We start from the raw sequence: 23,294 nt of genomic DNA, 5'->3' as shown, positions 1-23,294 counted from the left end.
ATCAGAGAAGCAAAGAAATTAACAAGGGAATTGACATATTAAATAGAGAGAAAGAAAGGAAGAAAACTATCCGGTAGAAAGAGAGGTAGAAAGCGAACAGGCGTTAGGTTAAGAGGCGCGAAGGAAGTTAACAAACAGGCTAATTAGGAGGCGTGACTTTGAATTTTCTGAAGCAAATTAAAATGGGAAAAATAATGAGTAAAAAGGCGAAAAAACAGAAAAAAAGATAAATGCAATTCCGGAGTTTTCAGGGCGCCACGTAGGTGGGCATGTGTCCTGCAATTATATATATATATATATATATAGATATAGATTGTGCCAAATCCCTGTGTTCGTAAAAGAGCACAATTTTTCCAAGAATCTACAATCTCTAGCCACACAATAAGTAAAATGACAATATCAAAACATAGTAAAACTTACAAGAAAAAGAGCAATAATCTTTGTTAGCAACACAAGAGGCAACAAAATCAAACTTTCGCCCACATGATAAAACTAGGTAAAATAATCAGAGAATTTCAACCAAAATAGAAACATTGAGGAAAGAACTCTATTAGTCTCTAAAGCAATCGTACCAAAATATGCTAAAGATCTTGCTGTTTAGACCTTAATAGATCGTGTATCACCAGGAATTTAAACATTCAGGGACTGTGTAGTAAGAACTAGCAAAAACTTCTCAAATACCTATGCATAAGAATACGTAACCAAGAAAAATGCTCCAATTTAGAACTAAATTGCAGACAAAAGAATTTTAATATCAAAATTCTGCATAAAGTGTCGTTACAGTGTTTAATATCAAACAGAGAATCAACCCAGTTTATTCAAAGGGGCTGTTGAAGAGTTCTGCAGCAATTTGTTCGGAGGGGATCTGATCTGGAGCAATTTGATTGGAGGGGATCTGATTCCCTTTTTCCATATAATACAAAACTATCGCCTTAACTAGTGGACCGATAGTTCCATTTACTTCCATAGGATATCCATTCTTAGACCACTTATACAAGGCTAAGCTAGAGACTAAGATCCCACTTCCAATCAAAATTATTCCAAGCCCATACATAGATATTGGTATTCTATGTTCTTCTGGCCTAGATATGGGTATTCCATGTTCTTCCACCCTAGGTATGGGTATTCTATGTTCTTCCAGCCTAGGAAGAACATGTAACCATCTGTAGTTTAGGGCAAAGTCATTAATATGTTCTAAAAGATTATTGCTCACCCCTGCTGCAGGTCGTATATAGACAACGTGGCTAGGGTGTTCCAATAGTGGCATTATCGCGTCGAAATCCTCTCTATCCTTGATCAGAAAAACTGGCCACGCCTTGTTAGTTTGTTCTTTCAGCATTGATGCCTTTTGTTCTGCATTGTTGTGGCTGCTAGACTCAGACTCTTTGTCTTTTGATTTGATAGTCGAAGATGCTCCCTTCGAAGATTCTCCTTTGGAAGATGCTGGCATCTGCGCATAAAATTAATTTTGTAAACTGCCAAACCATCAAGAACAATGAAAGAGAAGTATTGGAATGTTCTAACTCACAGTCAATTCCCTGGAATAAAATAAACATCAAACTGAAAATGGTTATGTCCTTCCTCCTGCAATAAGTACCCCATACCTGCAAAACTGTGGATGCTCTCCCATTCTTAGCAGGCACTTGGTCCAGCTTCGCTGTAAAGAGATAGTCTTGTAAAATACTTTTTAAACCAGACTTGCTATTGTTTTGCACTGTCCATGATGTTGTCTTCTGCGTCTGAGCTGCAGGCTTAATTGATGGAAGAAAAAACTCTGACCTGATGACACCAGTATCTCTTCTTTTCTCTGCTGTCAAATGATCAGCCAATATTCCACTGCGACAATGTAAAAACAAAGCAAGTTTACCATAATTTCATAATATGCAGGACGGAAACTTATTTTAAACTGTTATGAAAGCTAAGCTCTGGACATTCCAAGTTAGACATCATGGACAGTAACGCTGAATGAAGAAAAGGGAGATGGTCTCTATTGACCTACTTGATTAATGAAGATGCAGAAAGCTCCGAAGTTGGGCTCTGAATCTCGTTACCGAGTTTCGTGTCTTGTATTTTGTCTTCTGTAGCATTTGACATACTGTTGGGATGTGTCTCACTGCTGTCCTTATTGGTCTCCAAAGCATGCTTACCATTTTCAAAGTTTCTCCTTTCACTAGCATTCTTCATTGAGGTTGCAACATCCTCCAAACATGAACTTTCTAAAACTGACTTATCATAGTTTGTGTCAGAGTCCAAAAGCACCTTTTTATTAGCGCCTGTTCCTACACCTAAGAAACTAACATCCGCCGACACAGAAATACAACGTTGTTGTAAACTTGACGAAATATTCCTCCTTGATTCACTCTGTGATATCAAAGAAGTTTCCTCCTCTACTTGGCAAACTGTTTCTTGAATGCTGGTGGATATTTTTTCCTGTAACGAGCTATCCGCTTTCTCAAATGCTACTCCATTGCTAGCAGATTGCACTTTTGGAGTTTCATTGCCGCTCGTAGTATGGTTTGAAGGTAAACTATGCTTTATGATGTCATGACTTTTATCTATGTCAATATGAGAATCAATAGTTAAAGTCATCCCAGCCTCTGATGCAGTGTGTTTCTGAACTGTCCCTTCCTCTAACAAACCAACGTCTTCATTTAGAATTGGCTTTGCCATCTGCAAGAAGAATTGGTTTTGTACTCGACTACTGCAGGCTATCAAAGGAATAAAGAAGGCAGGTAAAGGAGCATATCACAGAACTGCCAACAGCTCTTACCGGTACTCTGATAGTTTGAAAATAAGACCTTTTTTTTTTTTTTTTTTTTTTTTTTTTTTTTTTTGTAATAAGGCGTTTGATATAAGACCGTTATCAAGTCATAAAATGTAAATGTCTGTTTCAACATTTTTGGATGACAACATAGCTGCAATAGGGTATTATGGACTCAAAGCATTAGGATGACAAGACCAAGCACTGACTTATTTTGCAAAGGAGTCACATACGCGGCAACATCTCTTGTAAAGTTTCCATAATCATTACAGAAAAATGTAATGCTGCCTAAACCATAAAAAGAGGAATGAAAAAGAAGTAACATCAATTGTAGGTCTTAGATGCTTCATGACGAACACAAATAGAAAGGAGGAATAAAAAGGAGTACATGAGTAAATCTTCAAGCACACTCATTGTATGCAAAACTTCTTAAAGTTCTCTGCCTGTCACAAGATATCTGAATTAATTGCCGAAATTTGTAAGCAAACTTTTCTAGGAAATATCTTAAGGAGTCGAACAAGCTTCTTGTAGAATGAGCATATAGGACAATTAAGTGCAACGAACCAAAGAATCCTAGTGATTATTCATTTAGCCAAGCGGAAACTTGACTCTGTAGGATCAGAAATTAAGTTTCCTCCCAATTAAAAAGGAGATTCTTTATGCTAATTGCTTTTCCGACAAATTTCTCCGAATTCCTAAAGCTAAATAACATGATTAACTTGTGAATGCAAAAGAGAATATAGAATAAATGGGAAAAAAGAAGAGTAATGCGATTTTAAATCCAATTATACTTACTGGTCCGGTGACAAAGCTATGAGGAAAAAATTACCTTCTAACCAAATATTGAAGCATACAATATTCATGCACTTCAGCAGTTCAACAAAACTTGGAGCATTGTGCAAACGCTGTATATATGTACATATTTTACTCTCCGTAGCTAATCTATATAGTAATATATAGCTCTGATTCACCTCTATCTGCTTAGCGTAGATTAATCATCTCTGAAAACATCTTTACGACTGTTCTAAAATTTGAGGATATGTAGTCGATATCAGTACAATCAATGTTTCCATTACACTAATTCACCTTAATTACAAATTGAAACAAATTCACAGCTCAGGTTTTGCAAAAAATGGATAATGAATCACAAAATTTTCTCGGTTACCAGTACAATTGATGTCTCAATTACACAAATTCATCAAAACTACAAGTTCACAGCTCAGGTTTTGCGGAAAATGGATAATGCATCACAAAATTTCCTCGATTAAACATTTCGCACCTGGATATCAATACAATCAATGTCTCAATACACAAATTCAACGAAATTATAAGTTCGCAGCTCAGTTTTTGCGGGAAATGGATAATGAATCACAAATTATTGTAGATTATACACTTCACACTTGAATAACAGTAAATTCAACGAAATTATGAGGAAATAACAAAATTATGGTAGATTATACACTTCACAGTTGGTATGAAAGAGAGATTATACCAGAATTCACAGCTCAGGTTTTGTGAAAAATGGAATATCCATGCGCTTGAATTTTGGAGTGAAAGAGAGATCACAAATACTGGGTGGGAAATAATAAACCCTTCCCGCTTAAAGTGGGTTTAATGTAGAAGACAATGTTGCAAGGGTATTTTTGGTAATATCCTTCTCAGGAAGATATTTAAATCATCTTTGAGAAAATGTGTTTAGTTGGAAAATTGTTTTTAAGGAACTATGAGAAAAAAGAAGCAAATATTGTCCTCCTCTTTTCTAATCTAACCTCAAAAAAATGGGTATCTTTTTTTTCTTTTTTGTAATTTTAAACACTACAAGCATTCGTATAAACAAAGTAGGAGGATCACATGGTATATTTATATACGGACAGAATATCATTAAATACTGATTATTGCTTCAAGCTCAACACAATTCATTTCTTAAAATTTTAAAAAGCGCTTTTAAATCCTTTATGATACTTACATGATATATATCACATATTGATAAAGTATCATAAAGGCTTGTTTCAATTTTTCAAAATAAGAAGGAAAAGTCACACAAATACAACTTTTAAAAATGGTAATTAAAAAAATTACAACTACACTCTAAAAATTACATAAATACAACTTATTCAAAATTTTAAATTTTAAATTACAAGAATTTAACTTCTACCTTCCTAAAATATCTATAATACCTAATTTTAGAAGCTACTACCATTGATGCATATTCACTTTTTACTTTTTTTTTTTCTTTCAGAACCATCCAATGTAATTTTCCAAATAAACAAAACAAAAATCCCATATTCCATTTTAAAAAAGAATATTTTCTTTCGTTCCCTCCGCTTTATTCTTCTTTTTTATTTTCACTTGATGACTGATGCAATTTTTTTCTTGTGACTGAAAAATATTATTTGAATTTATTAATATTAAAAAAACTACATCAAAAGATATGGTATATGGTATATGGTAAGAGAAGTACATGAAAATATACCTAAAAAGTATAAAGTATATAACAAATCATATTATATGTATATATAGTCTATAACAGTGCAAGATACGTAAAATATAAACACAATAATAGGCAAAAGTCATAGATAGCCCCCTAAACTTTGCCACATTTTCCTCTGAGCCACCTAAACTGAGGGTTGTACCTATTGGGTACCTAAACCAGTCTAAATTGATCCTATTGGGTACCTTTTGCCTATGTGGCGCCTACGTGGCGCAGCAATTGATTCCACTTTTTCTTGGGCGCGTGGACAACCCTTTCATCCTTAAATTTTTTTTTTTTTTTAAGTTTTACCTCTTTTAAATAAAATTTAATAGATAAATTAATAAAAAATTAACCCACCTGTCCAACCCCCACCTCCGCCCGTCTGACCCCACCCCACCCCACCCCCGCCCGTCTGACCCCACCCCACCCCTCTCCTTTTTCCCGTCTGTCACAATCCCTCCTCTTTCTCCACTGTTACGTTCTGTTCAATTCTTCTTCTTTTTTTTTTTTTTTTTTTTTTTTCTCTTCTTCTTCATTGCGTTCAGTTCTCTTCATCTTCTTCTTCCTTTTTTTTTTTTTTTTCTCTTCTTCCTCTTCATTATAACAATTCATTTCTTTTAATTCTTTATATAAAATTAATTTGTGAATTGGATGTTATTTCTTACCATCATTTTTTTTGTCCTTTTTAGATCTGAAAAGTAACATTACCATCTTGTTCACCGGAAAAAATGGAGATTTACCATTACTATGACTCTTTTTTTTCATCTCACCTTTCATTAAAGATTGGTGGGTCTTATAAAGACATTGATAGACCTAAATAAGAGAAGAAAAAGGAAATAAATTATTGGTGGGGTGGGGGGACGGCAGTTAGGGGTGGTGGTGTGGCGTCCAGTGATGGGGGAGCGGCAACTGGTTGCAGTTGAGGGGGGACGAGGTTGGTTGCAGTTCGGGAGGGGGGGGGGGGGGCAGCGAAGGGGATGAAAATTGGGGGGGTGGTTGTATAATTTATTTTTTAATTATTATGATGGACCCCCCCGCCGCCATGTGTCATATTTTCATTTGACAAAGTTGCCACGTCACGGAGAGTGTAATACACTCTCCTAATTTTACTGATTATTGTGAAAAAAGTACCCAATATGATCGAATTTGGACTGATCTAGGTACTCAATAGGTACAACCCTCGGTTTAGGTATCTCAGAGGAAAATGTGGCAAAATTTAGGGGGCTATCTATGACTTTTGCCACAATAATATATATACTTGTTCAAAGAATTGTCGTATAATATACATCATATAAATGGTATACTTGTTTATTGATTAGAACTAGAACGCTAGTTGAGTATGTTGGAGATTTTCAAAAATGTATTTAATGTGTTTTGATATATATTTAATTTCATTAGATCGAATTCTTGAAACTCCTTAGTTTTAGCCTTTTATTAATAGCAACATTTTTCATTTATGGACAATTGGTGAGGAGTGTGCTACAAACACTATTATTGCCTTGAACCTTGAGGACAAGGTTCTTACTGAGGATGGGAGTATTGTTATGAATCAGTCACGGGTCACACTAACAACTATTGACCCGCGAAGAAACAATAGGGTCAAAAGGCTTTCACAAAGGCTGAGTTGGGATGCAGACCCATTTAGCAACTAGATAAAAAAGAACGAGGAGTTAGAAAGAGTTGTTATGCGTATAATGATGTTCAGTATTCTCTCTTGTCTATGCTTTGTATCTCTGAGTTCTCATCCCCTTCTGTATCAATATTCTTCTCGTCTCCTTCTTATTGTGTCTTAGTTACTATTCTATTGCTATTTCTATTCTTGTAATCGACTTTCAGTAGTTAATCAAAGGCTATTGAATGTTCTATGTTTGTTTTTGAGTTAAGCATTTGTTATACGAATTCTCCAATTCAGGCCGTGCAAGGGGTTGATTCGGGTAATTATTTAGCGCCTAAAACGTATTAGTGTATTAGTTTTAGTGGGGGCATCAAAGGATAATATTTTGGATTTTGTGGGTATTTTGTTTTGTTTTCAAAAAATGTACCCTTTTTCCGTAGAAGACCAACTTATTCGGCAATTTGTTATTTTAAGGGAAAAGGGTCAAATATGTCGTTCTACTTTAGTTTATTGGCTAACTTTGTCTTCCGTTAGCAAAAGTAGTCAAATATACCCCTCCGTTAGTCAAAGTACACAGATATACCTCTGAATGGATGGAAAATTCCAAATCAACCAAAATTACCAATTTAACTAAAATTACTCATGCCTCATCACTTAAACCCAACCTGATTCACAAAATTATCTACCCCCACCCACCCTAATATACCTCTCTACGCGAATTGGAAATGCTAAATTGTGCAATAAAGGGTGTGTTCGGTATGGAGGAAAATGTTTTCCAAGGAAAATGGTTTCCTAGAAAATAAGTGAATTTCCACTTATTTTCTCATGTTCGTTTGGGTAGTGAAAAATAAGTGAATTTCTTACTTATTTTCTCAGGTTCGTTTGGTTGATAGAAAACGCTTTCCAAAAAATACTCATTCAAGCCTCACCAACTCCAACCCAACCCCATACCCCCACCCACACCCACACCCCACTCCCACCCACCTACCTATGCCCCCACCCCCCTTAAAAAAAAATTCTTTTGATTTTTTTATTTTGTTTTTTGCACCCCCAACCCTCACCAACTCCAACCCAACCCTATACCCCCACCCCCCACACCTCACTCCCACCAACTCCACGCCCCCACCCCCCTCAATTTTTTTTTTTGATTTTTTTTTTTTGCACCTCCACCCCCAACCACTCCCGTAACCCATACACCACCCCTCCCCCCGCACCGTACCCCACCCCCCACCCACCCTCCCCCACAACATTTTTTTTGAAGTTTTTAATTTTTTTTCTGAATTTTGTACACGACCACATCCCCCATCAGCCCCCTCCCCCCTTGCGTGGAACCCATACCACACCAACAATCCCCTCCCCCCCCCCCCCCCAACCCCAACATTTTTTTTTGAAGTTTTTTATTGTCTTTTGCGGGTTTCTACACCCTCTACCCCAAAAAAAAATCTTTTCACCACCCACCCCCCAATACCCCATCACCCCCTCCAAAAGTTTTAATTTTTAACCACGCAAACATTTAATTTTTATAATTGTCATCTTTTTTTCAATTTTTTTTGGAGGGGGAGTGGGGTGGGGTGGGTGCAAAAAACCAAAACAAATGTCAAAACTTTTTTTTAAAAAAAATATATATTTTTGGGGGGTGGGGGTAGGGTGAGGGGTGAGTGGGGTTGGGGGTGGCAAAAACCAAAAAAAAAAATGTCAAAACTTTTTTTTCAAAAATATTAATTTTTTTGCCCCCAGGGTGGGGGTGGGGGGGGGGGGGTTGGGTGCGGGGTGGCGTGCAAAAAATCAAAACAAATGTCAAAACTTTTTATTAAAAAAAAAAAAATTTTGGGACGGCGGGGGGAGGGGGGGTAGTGTGCGGGGTAAGGTGGAGGTGGGGTGGGGGGTGCAAAAAACCAAAACAAAATGTTAAAACTTTTTTTTTCAAAAATATTAAATTTTTTTTGCGCGGGAGGGTGGGGGTTAGGGGTGCGGGGTGGGGTGCAGAAAACCAAAACAAATGTCAAAACTTTTTATTCAAGAAAAATATTTTGGGAGGGGGTAGGGTGCGGCGTGGGGGTGCAAAAAACCAAAAAAAATGTCAAAACGTTTTTTCCAAAAATATTAATTTTTTTTTTGCGCCAGGGGGGAGGGGTGAGGAGTGGGGTGGGGTGGGGGTAGGGTGCGGGAGTGGGGTGCAAAAAACCAAAACAAATGTCAAAACTTTTTATTCAAAAAAAATATTTTGAGGGGGGGGAGGTAGGGTGCGGGGTAGGGTGGGGGTAGGGGTGCGGGAGTGGCGGAGGGGTAGGGTGCGGGGTGCAAAAAAAAATCAAAACTTTTTTTTTCAAAAAAAATAATTTTTTTGTGTGTGTTTGTGGGGGGGGGGGGGGGGTAGGGTGCGGGGTTTGGGTGGGGGATGCAAAAAATCAAAAATAATGTCAAAACTTTTTTTCCAAAAAAAAATTATTTTTGAGCGGGGTGGGGTGAGGGATGGGGTGGGGTGGTGCGTGGGGGTGGCGTGGGTGGGGGGTTGGGAGTGGTTGGGGTTTGGTGGTTTGTGGAATGAACCTGTGAACTTGTTTTCCCTATTTTTATTAGGGAAGTCATTTTTCCTGATTTTGAGGAAAAAATGTTTTCCAAAATTTTTGACCGAACGAACATAAGAAAATTGAAAAATATTTTCTGGAAAATGTTTTCGTCCATACCGAACACACCCAAAATGAAACAACATCTTCTACTAAGCTGAATTGGAAATGCCTGAAGAAAGAATAGTTGAAATGGATGTGACTGGAGAATACAACTCGAATGAATGAGGTAAAGAAAAGAGCTTATCCTTTTAGAAAAAATCTTTCTGGAATCATAAGGTTTTAGCAAATGTATTGTGGACATTTGCTTGAACGAATGAGTTAAAAAATCTTTTTCTTCTTGTTATTATTACCACTAAAATAATCTTATCATCGTCTGTGCACAGAATAAATTGTTGAACTTTTGATTAAACAACAGGAATTACACACGTCTAATTTGACAACATTGAGTTGTACAATGTTACCGGCATCGAATTGGCAAAATGGTGTGCAAGTGTCAAAATTAATAAGATATTGTAAGAACAAGAAAAACCTGCAGATGTCAAAATTATATTTGTCATTTTCTTGAACATTCAAGTATGTATCCTATGTTCAAGAAAATTATATTTGGAAGACGTGCAGATGTCAAAATCATAAGAATTCACAAAGAATTTTGTGGTGGGGGAATAAATTTTTGGGTCTGGTCGAATCGGGTCTAAGCGGTAGGGCATGAGTAATTTTAGTTAAATGGGTAATTTTAACTGATTTTGGGATTTTCCATCCATTCAGGGTATATTTGTGTAACGGAGGGGTATATTTGACTACTTTGACTAACGGAAAGTAAAGTTAACCAATAAACTAAATTAGAGGGGTATATTTGACCCTTTTCCCTTAATTTAATTATTGTCTTTCAATTTTTTGCGCGGATTGTCCTTCTTTTGAGGTGGTCTTTAATTTTTGGCCTCAAGTTGCTGGTCTTTAATTTTTGTCCTTCGTTTAAAAAGGTGGCCGAAAATATTCCGAGGTTCTGGTTCAAACCCCCGCTCAGTATAAAAAAAAAAAAAAAAAAAAACTTTTGCAAACAGTCTGCCTTATGCGGCAGACTACGCCTTAAGGCATAACTAAAAGTCTGTCGTCTCAAGCATAGATTCTATGTAACTGTCACGCCCCGAACCATGGCCTGGGCGTAACACGGCACTCGGTGCCTGACTGCATGTGACCGAGCGAACCACATGGCTTACTGAATCATCATGAGGCATACATGAGCGGAAATATAACGTGAAGTGCATGATGAGCTTTTATAAAACATAGTAAGTAATAATATTAAACATAAGTACTTGATTAAGTCATGAATGCCGACAATATCATAAATGAGCCAAACCGGCTAACCAACTCTGGAAGTCTAACATGACACTTGTCTTGTCTATGAAACCTCTAACATGAGTCTGAAACACGTAACATACTTGCTGGGACAAGGCCCTCAGCATACCTTTAGATGCAAAACTAAATAAGAAAGACAATGCCTAAACCCCGAATGAGATGGGGCTCACCAATAAGCTGGTACGTGCAGATCCTAATGAGCAGAGGCGTCGTCCTGTAAATCCGTACCTGCATCGTGAAATGCAGGCCCCCGGGCAATAAAAGGGGACGTCAGCACATTGAATGTACTGGTATGTAAAGCAACTGAAAGAATTAACATGGAACATGAAAATAACATAACAGAGACTGAGCTGAAACATGATCATGAACACGAGTACATATACATATATAACATATGTAAAGTATCGTGAGGAGGGAGAGCAGTAAATATAACCGACAACATGGTCTGGTACTTGCGTCCTACCAGCAGAACACTCATACCTTGCCAGGGACATGAGATTTAATAATATTATGAAAGAATCCAGTCATTATGAGAGATTGTTCTAAGCATAGGTGGAGCAATCCTCATCCTGCGGCGGCTATGTAGTTTCACGCTGTTTGAAGCCTTCTCGGTAATTAATGCAACTCCCAAAAACATAAACATGTGAAATAAGTGGTACTTGCTACCCATGGTTTTCATGAATATAACTTGCTTGTACATGGATATCATGAAATAACTTGTAAACGTGGTTTCATGAAATAACTTGTATTTAGCATTTATGTATCTTGTATCATAGCATGAAAGTAATTATATAATATAGTTGGATGAAAACTTGTAGACATATAGGATATTCATGAAATAATCATTTTAGCTAAAACATGCATGCAAGAACCCATGGAATACAAGATATGGGTTTTCATGGATTACGGACTGATTTTCAATAATCATAAGGAGTTATTAAGAACACAATGATAGAATAATAGCAATCCATGCATAATATAATCATGGACATGGGCCTAGGGTTATCATGAGCATTAGGGGTGGGCGTTCGGTTCTTCGGTTCAGTTTTATCGAACTTCGGTTCGGCTATTTCGGTTTCGATTTTTTGAAGATGGACACCGAACACCGAACCAAACTAGTTCGGTTCGGTTCTTTCGGTTTTGATTTTTTGAAGTTTGGTTCGGTTCGGTTTCGATTTTTTCAATTCGATTTTTTTGATATGATATTAGAAGCGATTCCATTTACACTAATTCATATTCTCAAAAGCAACAAAATATAAAACTGACAAATTAAAATCAAAATCAAACAAACAGGATACACAAGAATAGAAAACCATAACAATAATATATGATTATTAGGTGTTATATACATACAGTAAGAATAATTAAGAAAACACATAAAGGACATACATTAATCCTAAAGACACATCCTAGTCACATTTCTTTGTTAAAGATATTTGATTTTCTCAATTGAAGTGGAAAATTAGAGATACAAAAGCAAAAGAGGGTTTGTTACAATTGGGTTTTTTTTGGCTTAAACTTAATGGGCGTGGACTATTTTAATTTTTTTAGGTAATGTATTAAATTTCAATTCTTCGGTTCGATTTTGTCAAAGTTCGGTTTGGCTATTTCGGTTTCGATTTTTTGAAGGTAGACACCGAACACCGAACCAAAATAATTCGGTTCGGTTTCGATTTCTTGAAATTCGGTTCAGTTCTGTTCGATTTTTCAGTTTTCGGTATTTATGCCCAGCCCTAATGAGCATGGTATAGAAACCCTAGTTTTAATAGAAAATCATAATTTATGGATTTTGAGGCGTGGGGAAGAACAATGATGTTCCCACACGTAGATAGTAACTCTACATACCTGGTAATGCTCCAAACTTGAATTAAAGATTTTAACTTTGAAGAAGATTTCCAAAATCTTGAATTCTTGAACCTTGAGATGAGTTTTCTTGAAAACCCTAGTTTATGAACAATGATTTCTTGCTTAGATTCTTAGAGTATACGTTAGAATTAAGTTGGAAGGATTTGGATTGACTTACCTTGATGTTTTGGATTGTTGCTAGGGCTTGGAATTGTGAATAATGAAATAAAAGAACTCAAGGCTTGAATTTATACAAAAGTGAGGCGGAAGTTATATGGACATATTATACGGCCCGTATAAAGTTATACGATCCGTATAATATGACCATATTTTATCATAGCTGAAAACAGAACGTCGATTTGAAGCTTCATGAAGTACGGACGAGTTATACGGTCCGTATAAAATTATATGGGCCATATAACAAGTTCGTATAACATTATCAGTGAACGGACGGCGCTGTAATCCTTCAGTAAAATGGCCATAACTTTTTGTACAGATGTCCCCTTGACCCCCCTAATATACTGTTGGCAAGGTATTTCAAAGGAATACAACTTTCATTTAGGAAGTTTTCCCAAATTTTTTAATTAATAAAGGGGTTATGGTCGTTGGAAGTACGACCTTCTACAAACTCACTTGCAAACATGCCCTGTAGAGTGGCTTCCAACTTTGCTTTGCCCAAAGACATTTTTTATGACTTGATTAGTTTTCAAAACACTTCCTATAACCCTCATATTGGTTCCATTATATTATCATCTTATGAGTCAAACCTTCACCCGAAGCTACGAGGTGTTACAGTAACATCTAGAAACCTACGTCGAAATTATTATTATTATTTCGATTCTGCTGGGTTTAGAATCTGAAACCTCGAGATATTTTCGGATACCTTTTTAAGCGAAGGAGAAAAATTAAAGACCAACGAATTGAGGGACAAAAATTAAAGACCTGTCTGTATGAAGGACAATCAGACAAATTGCCCATTGTCTTTTCCTTTTCTTGGGCCTTTTAATGCTGTTACAAAATGAACACAATCAATGTACCATATATATGGACCACTTCAGGATCTTATTTGGGCTCTGGCCCAACAGTGTTTGGGTTTTAAGGTCATTTGCACAATTGGCTTCAAAGGCACTGGTCTTTAATTTTCTGTCCTTCAAATTGGTGATCTTTAATTTATGTCCTTCGCCTAATATCATAAGTTTTGGATTTGAAATTTGGCTCAGTAAAAAAAAATCGCAAGGTAAAGTTTTGTAGTAAAGTTAGGCTGCAAGGTAGAGTTTTGCAAAAATTTAACTGAATTAAAAAAAAAATGTTGGACTTAATGCAAACTTCTACCTTGCCATCAGGCATGGCAAAACTCTGTCTTGCGAATTTAAACTCTACCATGCGATTTTTTATTTTATTTTGAATAAGCGGGGGTTCGAACCTGAAACCAAGGGTTTTTTAGCGAAGGTTAAAAATTAAAGATCACCAATTTGAGGGACAAAAATTAAGTGAAGGCACTAATTTGACTTTCTCTATCACATCTAGTATTAGTTCATACTAATTTTTAGAAGATTTCTGTTGAAACATCAGACTTACATAATAATCTTTCTAATTTTTTTTTTTGTGTGGCAATTGTACTTTCACCCTGAATCAGACAAAAATTAATAATATTTGGCCTTTGTAACTCCCTTACTTTCTTTCCAGAATTTGTCATCCTGAAAACTGCACCTTATACGCAAGTGTCGGTAAGGTGGCTGAACTACAAATTGACTAGCTCGTAAACTTTGAACTTCAGGACAGGGCCTTGTAATGATTATTGCATTTTACATTGAAGACTGCACTTTCCATTGAGATACCTTGGTACTTTCGAGTTTAGTCATCGACGGCCGCTTTAATCCTCAAGATTTACAATTTCAATTTTAATGTCACAAGTTCAAATTCATAGCCTAATGGTCACTGCTACAAAACTAGACTTCACTACCCCCTCAATTTACTTGTAATTAAAGAAAGAAAATACATTTGTTCTCAAATTATTAGAATGCAAAAGCAAATTCTGGATGGCATCCTAGTTCAAGTCCAAATAGAAGTAAGGACAAAGTCCAAATTCAAACGAAGGGATGGAAGGAACCAGCATCACTGAAGTTCTCTCCAATTATCTTTGCAGAATCTCACTCTGCTTAAGAAATTGCTTTCATGGGGTTGGTTGATCCATCTGTGACTTATCCAAGAAACACAAAGGGTTAATCACAGCGCACTTTCCGGAGATGGCGGGTGCCTGCTTTTGGATGGAAAAATGCTTTCTTTATTACTCAGCACAACAGTATCTAAACCTGAAAGTCTTTAATTTCTCACTATCGAGAAGAATGAAGCACGTATATTCGAAGAAGTTGTCTGTCCGGATCTCGATATTCATTTTAGATTTTGTGACTTAGATCCACTTTTTGTGTGTTTTGGCGACTGTTGAGCTGAACCCAACCATTTTGCTGCTATATCGATGTCGAATTTGAACAGTAAATTTTGACCATCTTTGAACAAGTTTTAAGCAAATTTTAAAATCCATATCTGAAGTCTGTTGATCAAATCATTTGACTACTGTTTCAAAGTGGTGAAAATTAATTCATTGACTCGGGTATGGAGTTTGGGATCAAATAGATCTCGTTTGAATTGGATAGTAACCAAATTTCTGAAGCTGCATCCGAGGGAGACAAGATGCAAAATCTGGGTTCATCGTCCAAAAGTCGCCTCCCGGATTTAGCTGAACTCGTTTCAGATGGGCTCAAACGTATTTATGAATGTCAATAATCTTTGTGAATGCCTAAGAACTGCAATTTTCTCCTAGGCTCGTCTTAGACTTTCGCACATTTCAAAGTGGCATATCCGTTTGACCATGAGAATTTTTCCACTTCTTTCCGGAATATCTTTTCACTTTATTTGAAATGAAAATCAATGTTTGGCCATGAAAATTCAACACCTAAAACCGTTTTTTTTTTATGACAACCTAAAACCATTTTTTCACTCTTTTTTTTTTTTTTTTACTTTCATTACATTCAAACGACCAAATATTCTTTCCAAAAACTATAACAAATTTCAAAATTTCAAATAAAGTGAAATATTTGGTTTTCATGGTCAAACGCTTACTTAGAAAAAGGAGAGAAACACCTCTTTGCCCTTGGAAGCAGAAGGGCAGGCGTTTTATATTATAGTCTATAGAACACTGCGTACAACTGTCAGAAATTTTGTTGAGATGCCCTGTTCATCCCAACTTTACAGTATATATTGTGTCGCTGCTTGCACAATCTTTTGAAGAGTGTTTGCCCTCAGTTTTTTTTTTTTTTTTTTTGTTCTACTAGTCTGTCAGACAACCATTAGACCATCCTCGGCTTGTTCACTTCTAAACATAATATATAATATAAAAGTAAATATGGTGATTTCAGTTGAACCCATAACTCAGAAACCCTCAGCCACTAGATGCAGCCATCTCAGTAAAGGCTTGACAATGTAAGTTGCAGTGTAGCAGTAGCATTTAACAATCTCTTTCTCCCTAAAAGCTAGAATAATAACACTATCAAGTCTTGACGTCACTCATAAAACTAGCACATTGCAACCAGAACAACAATTCTATGAATTTTCAGTTAATGCTAAAGAAAATCAACTCAATGGAAAAAACAGCTATCATGATTAAAAAATAAAAAAGGAGATATACAATTGTTCTTAATATCAACCGAAAGCCACGTGTACTATATGCCTCTAAGCAATAGGGTAATCTGCCAGCACCCAAATAATATTTGACATGTCAAACGGCGAAGGATAGAATGCATCAAAATGGTCTTCAAAACTAGGAGAGGAAGTTACTTATGATACCATGTGCAAAAACACCAAAGGAGAACTTAATACTATTCAAATGAAGAATAAAAAATGAGTGAAACTGTGCATGTGCAGTGGAAGAATAATAGCCTGTTGTCACAAAATTGCACGAGCATTAAGGCCAACTATCCATTCTAAGGGGACAAAAGAAAATGCAATACAAGCAGGCAATGCCTCCTCATTAAAGCATGAGTCTGCTACCATTGAAAAATCATAAAACATAGTCTTTGTTTAGCAATAACAAATAAATAGGTAATTCCATAACCTCTTTAAGTTCACATACCACTGATGACAATGGAGAGCTGATATAGTATTTGTACAAGAACCTATTGGATGATCACCACAGCATTCCTAGAGATAGCTTGGCCATGCAGTTCTTGTTCGATTGAGTTACGTTCTCTTTCAGCTAGCAAAAAATGATGCTCTATCTCCCATGTAAAACTACCAGAGTAACATGTAAAACATGGGCTGAGAAACATTTGTTCAAGTACCATTGCACTTCTTAGAATATAAAGAGCAAATTCGATCTCTGCTCTGGTTCCATAAAATCCCCCGAATGTCACTTCTTTTAGCTCAGTGTGATATATAGGAGATAAAGGAGGCCTTATGCAACTTTCTCTTACGCTCCTTTCTGTCCTCGCTTGCTGAGATCACAATAAGAATGAGATCAACATATTGTTAACTGAATACAGCTACGACTTTTGTATTTAAGCAAAGCTGAAATGCAAACATTTGACTGAACCAAGACTGCTTACTAAAGCAGCACATTATTGGACAGTAAGGAATACACTAAGTAGTTCATTATGTTGTGGATCACAAAAATAGACCTTTTCTAGCACACAGCAAGGCATAACATCTCCCTAGCTATAATGAATGAATGATGGCATATAGTTCTCTAATATATGCAAGACCTCAACGACTTGTGGTTCGCCAACTAAACTTATGTGGCACTTTGTGATCAAATATCAGCATTAACAAGGTGTCAGCACAAATCAGTGATTCCAAGAATATTTAAAAAAAAATAAAAAAATCAAAAGAATCGCACCATCTAAAAATAACTTTTTGTTTGTTGAGAAGGTAAAGTAACTTTATAGATAAACTAGCACAAAGGGTGTGCTATTACAAATATGCCGCTTTTAATCTTTTATGGCTTCTAACATCACTAAGACTGATTCGGTATCTTTTACATGTTCCAATCTACATATTGAGCCGAACAAATTATACAGTTAGATTTTTATCTTCATGATAGAGTTAGCAGTGTCTTCAAAACATCTTTTGTTTCTTCCAATCCATATAGTCCGGCATGAAGCAAAACAATAGATATTTGGAATCCAATTTTAGAGAAATGTGAGAAGAATCTGTCCAGATGGAGATCACAATACTTATCATTAGGAGGTAGAGTTGCTTTGATTAATTCTGTCTTAGATGCTCTTTCAACTTATATGATGTCCCTGTTTCATATGCCTCAGTCAGTTGTTCAAAGGCTGGATAAAATCAGGAGAACTTTTCTGAGGCAACGTAATAAGGAGAAAAAAAGCTACCACTTAGTCAACTGGAAGAACATTATAAGAAGCAAAAGTCAAGGAGGGTTAGGCATCAAAAACCAAAGAACCAAAGCAAAGCTCTTAAGGTGAAATGACTATGGAAATATAGACAAGAACCTCATGCTCTTTGGAGCAATGTCATCAAAACCAAATATGGGGAGATGGACAATTGGGTAACTAGAGAAGTCACTACTCCTTATGGTGTTAGCCTTTGGAGAACCATCAGGTTCTTCTGTCCATTCCTCAAAAGTCCGTCAAATATCAAGGTCCACAATGGTAAAAAGACTCGTTTCTGGAAAGACAAGTGGATGGGTTCTGACAGCTTACAGGGTACTTTACTGATACTTATGCTCAGGCCCAGCACCAACACAATACAGTAGCTGAAATGTGGACACAACAAGGATGGGATTTGGTACTTAGAAGACATCTGAATGACTGGGAGATTCCGAGAGTGGTTGAATAGTACAAGTATCTGGAAAGTTTCCATGGAGTACAGAGTGAAGACGACTGCTTATGGTGGAATGGAAATACCGTTTGGTATATATAAGGTGAAGTAAACAAGGCAAATCAAGTTGAACCTCAGATTACTAACTGTCCTTGGAAACATATTTGGAGAGTTAAAGTGCCCCATAAAGTGGCATGTTTCACTTGGCTCCCACTGTTCTAGCTCTTGACAATCTGGCAAAGAAGGGAATCCCCTTATGCAATAGGTGTTTCTTATGTGGTAGGGATGCTGAGACAGTTAAGACACCTTTTCCTACACTGCAAAGTAACTGACCAACTGTGGCAGATTTTTATCAATCTCAGAGGCATCTCATGGACAATGCCGAGTAAGATTGGTGACACTCTTTTCAGTTGGGAGGAAGCTGGATTTGGTGCTAGAAACAGAGATAGATGGAGGATCATTCCTGCTTGCATTTGGTGGACCACATGAAAGGAAAGCAATGACAGATGTTTGAAAATAGGAGTAGCCGTCCAGGAGATTAAGCTTAACTGTATTTTGTTGTTCTGCTTTTGGTGTCCAAAAGTTTCCCCCAATGAGACTGAGACAATTCTAGATGCTTTAGGTTCTATCTAGTATTGTAGGCTCAGTTTTGGAATTCTTTCTTCCTTTTTATAAATATGGTTTCTCCAGTACCACCTAAGTACTGAATTCAATACAAATATTACCAGTTCCCCGGGGTCGAGTATTTTCTTGGTCCTCTGCTGGTACTTCTGGATTCAAAGGTACGAGAAGAGGAATACCGTTTGCTGTTCAAACCGCAGCAGCAAATGCTATCCGTACCTAAAAAAAAAAAAAAAGGGGGTGGGGTGGGGTGGTGGGGAATATCCCCCGTCTATCTAAAGAAAGATAATATAAAGCTATGCTCTTCCACTTACACAATCTGAGTACTTTTGAAAAGACCAAGTGGTAGAGATGACTCTCTGTAGTTATTCAAAGTCGTATTATTCTAGGATTAGAAGTCAAAAGATTTAACATAAAAAGTTGTACATCGATGTAGCAATTCACAAAAGAATTTAGCAAAGTAACCGTTATACCTAGTCTACCATCGGGTAGTACTTCTTTATTGGTGTAAACATGACTTGACTAGAGCGAACCGGTGATATACTTATCATATTATCTCTCTTCATTAATTCATGTGGACATACCAACCTATGGTAGACAAGCCATTTTCAACACTAAGTTAGCAATCTACAACTCATTCCTTGTCTAACTGATCATCAAGGGCATTTTTTAAAAGTAAACATGACAATGAATAGCGACTAAGTTTAAAAACTTAAGTGCCTATTTATGTGGACATCAAAATAAGGGGACCAGAAATTCACTACATTAGAATTTAGATACCTAGATCTTCATTGTTACCAGTATCAAAAAAGATATCTACATCTTCATTCATTGTTACTAATCATTCATTTCTCTTGGAATAAGCATGCATAATTGAGTTACTTAATCCTTGACTAGTCATTTTATAAACTATTTAGAGTTGAAACCAGCTGTTAGCACTTTTTGACTTATTTTGGTGTTTCGTGACCTTAAAAAGTGCTTTTAAGCCAAAGCAAGCCAAAAGTCATAACTCATAAGCTAGGCAACTTACGGCTTTTTAGCTTAAAAGCTATTTGGTTTGGACCAAGTATTTTACTTTTTTATCCCTTCTAACATTTTATCCAAAAATATCCTTCACAAGAAAAGCCCTAATTCTACTCATTTCTTTATCTTTCTTCTTTCATCACGCTATTCCTCCATCTCTGTCTCTCATACACAGTGCTTTGTTCAAATAAGGTCAACTGTTTACACTCAAATGTGAAGAAACCATTCTCTGCAACTAATCATAAATGTTGGTAAACCATTTTTCTCATTCTTCACAGAAACTTTAACCTGCCAAGGGAATACATGCTGAGATCTTTCAGAGCAGTCCGATATGAACAATTCTAAAATGCGATTCTCAATACAATGATAATTCCTGGCAAAAGTGTCTCAACATCGTTTCCTGTTGTTCTGGTCAAGGGAAACAGTTGCAGTTTCTTCTTTACTATTCTATTTTAAAGATACAGGAAGCCACGTTCTGTAATCTTAAAATTATGCTGTTAAATTATATGTGCACATAAATCATAATACCAAATTTTGCCCATCCAAAATTAATTAATTTGTATTTGAATCACATTACAATTAGAAATCTTTTGGTAATCAACTCTCTTATAGTGTTAGCAGATTTAAGGATATTTTGGTCCTATTAACAGAAAAAGCACTCTTTTACCAAACACATCAATAACTTATTTTCAGCTTCCACACTTCTATACAAACACATAACTATTACAAAACTAACTCCAGCACTTAAAAAAGTGTTTTTCAGCAATTGGTGCTTAAAAGCTATTTAAATTCAGCTAATCCTAACGGTCGACTAGTTCCTAGACTAACTAGATAGTGAAGGTTGTTTTGCCTCATGCAACAAACTAAACACACCAATAGATGAGGGTTATTGACAATTATAATGTTCCCTTTATAAATTGTTTTTGACAGAAAATGCAGGGTGACACATAAACACAAGGAGAATTACCAGTACATCATGCCCGTGGGGGGAGGAGTGTGCACTTATAAATTCAATAAATGATGAAGTCATCAACATATAAGATCAAGCAAAGACTATCCAGAAATTCCAAAAAAGACAAAAAAGATGAATATGGATAACTCACTATTACATGCACATAGCGAAGAAGAGGACAGGCGCCTAAGATAGGGGAAATTTTGACTATGTCAAACTCGTATGTGAACACAAGTACCAAGGTTAGCTCCCTAAGGTTTCTGAACATCTTTATCTCTGTTGGGAAGCAGTTTATCTGAAATAAAGAATGCTTCAAGTGATCAGGGTACTCAGAAACACAAAGATTGAAGGAAATTGAGAAGACAAGACATCATCAAATACCTGAGACCGGTCAGCTTTGACTGTTAAAGATTTAACCTGAGCAGGTAAATCGCTTGCAAAATCACCAAATATGTATGGCATTGCAGTGGCTCCTCTAAAATTAATCATTACATTTTCCAACATGGGAACACAAGAAAAATAAAATCTTACCTTGCTAAAAAATATACACTCAAACAAACGAAGATTTTTAGCCCGAAGGTCAATCTCTTCCAATCCGCCACAAACAAAGAAAACAATGGATGTTACTGTACCAGAGATTTGTAGCTTATCAGGAAGTCTGCAATAGTCTAGCATTAACCGGTTAAGATTCGAACAAGAGGAAAAGATACCCTCAAGCTGTCCTCTTTCTAACAGAACACCCGATAAACTAAGGGTCCTGACGGAGTTAAGATGGACTCCAGTCCTTGGTTGGACAACACAATTTTTCAAAAGCAAATATGTCAATGAGGATGCCGGAGAGAGAAGCTCAAGAGAAAATTTGAACAACTTGTTGGGGTCGCGGATGGGATTGGAGTCGTAGATGGGGTGATTAGTTCCACAATCAAAAGAAAGACATAGTCTTTCAACACCTAATCTTGAAATAGAATGCATCCATTGGTCAAATTCACTAGAAAACTCTCTCCCCAAGCAAAAGGTCATCTCAACATTAGCCACTTTACGACCCAAATAAAGTTGTAATAACTGATTTACTCCTTTCAATAATTTTTGCTGATAATAAGGGCAACGACTGTGTCCGCTAGGGCCAATCCCAAACATGTTAAGGCATCTGAATTCCAATGTAGGCATAGAGGCAAAGAGATATTTCCACCTTTTAGATAAAACGCTCGTCCTAACAGCCTCTGTAACTGTCAAATGTGCGAGAATGGAAGACAAAACATCATCGGGAAGTTGACTGAAGTGATCCTCCTTTGCGTCATGAACCTAATTCCATACAAGTGGCAGCAAGAACTTTTAAGGAGAAATTTTATAGAAGTCATGTTTACTACTAGTATTTTGATTATTGGACAGAAGTTATGTAGCAAAATCCATATAACATGCTTGATACTCCTCAATAACAAGCTTAGTCCTTTAATTTTCTGCCATGTTTCGGTTTAATTTTTGTTTTTGTTTTCAGAAAAACTTAAAATAAGAAAAAGGCATTGATAACTAGTTTCGATTATCATGACATTTTTTTATAATCTTGCCAATTTGTTATCATAAGACACCATCAAAATCAGATCTTGCACATACCTCTGATAAAGCTTTCTCTTTTTCAGTGTTAATTCATCTTGTTCACTTTATTAAAAAAGTCTATGATAACTAATTTCAATTAACTAGATTCGAAGATTCTTTTCACTGGAGATTCAAGGATTACTATGACTCTTTTTTATGATCTTGCCAATGTGTTTTCATGAGACACCATTAAAATCAGACCTTGCACATACCTCTGATAAAGCTTTCTCTTTTTCTTCGTACAAAGGTACCGAATACTTTTCGATAAGTCGACCAGCTCCTGAGCAGAATTGAACTTTACTTCTTGGTCTTTTACCCAAAAATCCGTAGTAACTCATCCAAAGAGCAATCCCGCCCAATGTAATCAGCGGCAGAATTATTCGTCCTAGCAACAGGAAAAGAGAGAAGAATTTGCAATAACAAAACACAAAAGGAATGAACTTTCGTCATCCCAACTTCAACTATCGAGGTGCTAAAAGGAAGAGAGTGTTTACCTGGAAGATCTCCATCAGCAAGCGCCATATCTGTAGAATCTTTTAACCAGCAAATATAAGTACATGTATCAGCAGGGCCGGCTCAAACTTCACAGGGACACCTAAATTTATACAAGTACTGTAGTAAAAGACGTCATATATATTTCGGAAAGGTCA

General features: G+C 36.5%; 2 protein-coding genes across 6 annotated transcripts; both read right to left on the bottom strand.

The window, feature by feature from the left end:
* Positions 1-711: 711 nt before the first annotated feature.
* LOC132623516 (uncharacterized) lies at positions 712-4,407 on the bottom strand. Of its 4 annotated transcripts, none has more exons than XM_060338291.1 (4): positions 4,254-4,407; positions 2,000-2,670; positions 1,605-1,836; positions 712-1,450 (listed from the first exon to the last, which is right to left on the bottom strand). In XM_060338291.1, exons 2-4 carry the CDS (start codon positions 2,668-2,670, stop codon positions 815-817), a joined length of 1,539 nt encoding a protein of 512 aa, XP_060194274.1. In that variant the 5' UTR covers positions 4,254-4,407; the 3' UTR covers positions 712-814. The 4 variants fall into 4 exon arrangements, with proteins under 4 accessions (XP_060194274.1, XP_060194273.1, XP_060194275.1 ...); XM_060338290.1 differs by having other exon boundaries at positions 2,000-2,708; positions 4,254-4,395; XM_060338292.1 differs by having other exon boundaries at positions 2,000-3,049; positions 4,254-4,346.
* A 12,174-nt stretch (positions 4,408-16,581) lies between these two features.
* Positions 16,582-23,294, bottom strand: LOC132622071 (putative F-box/LRR-repeat protein At4g15060). Of its 2 annotated transcripts, none has more exons than XM_060336591.1 (5): positions 23,139-23,294; positions 22,857-23,029; positions 21,433-22,353; positions 21,203-21,346; positions 16,582-17,110 (listed from the first exon to the last, which is right to left on the bottom strand). In XM_060336591.1, exons 1-5 carry the CDS (start codon positions 23,164-23,166, stop codon positions 16,793-16,795), a joined length of 1,584 nt encoding a protein of 527 aa, XP_060192574.1. In that variant the 5' UTR covers positions 23,167-23,294; the 3' UTR covers positions 16,582-16,792. The 2 variants fall into 2 exon arrangements, with proteins under 2 accessions (XP_060192574.1, XP_060192575.1); XM_060336592.1 differs by having other exon boundaries at positions 21,209-21,346.

The sequence above is a fragment of the Lycium barbarum genome, chromosome 12, assembly GCF_019175385.1.
Source record: "Lycium barbarum isolate Lr01 chromosome 12, ASM1917538v2, whole genome shotgun sequence".
Lineage (NCBI taxonomy): Eukaryota > Viridiplantae > Streptophyta > Magnoliopsida > Solanales > Solanaceae > Lycium > Lycium barbarum.
This window is presented reverse-complemented; position numbering and strand designations above follow the sequence as displayed.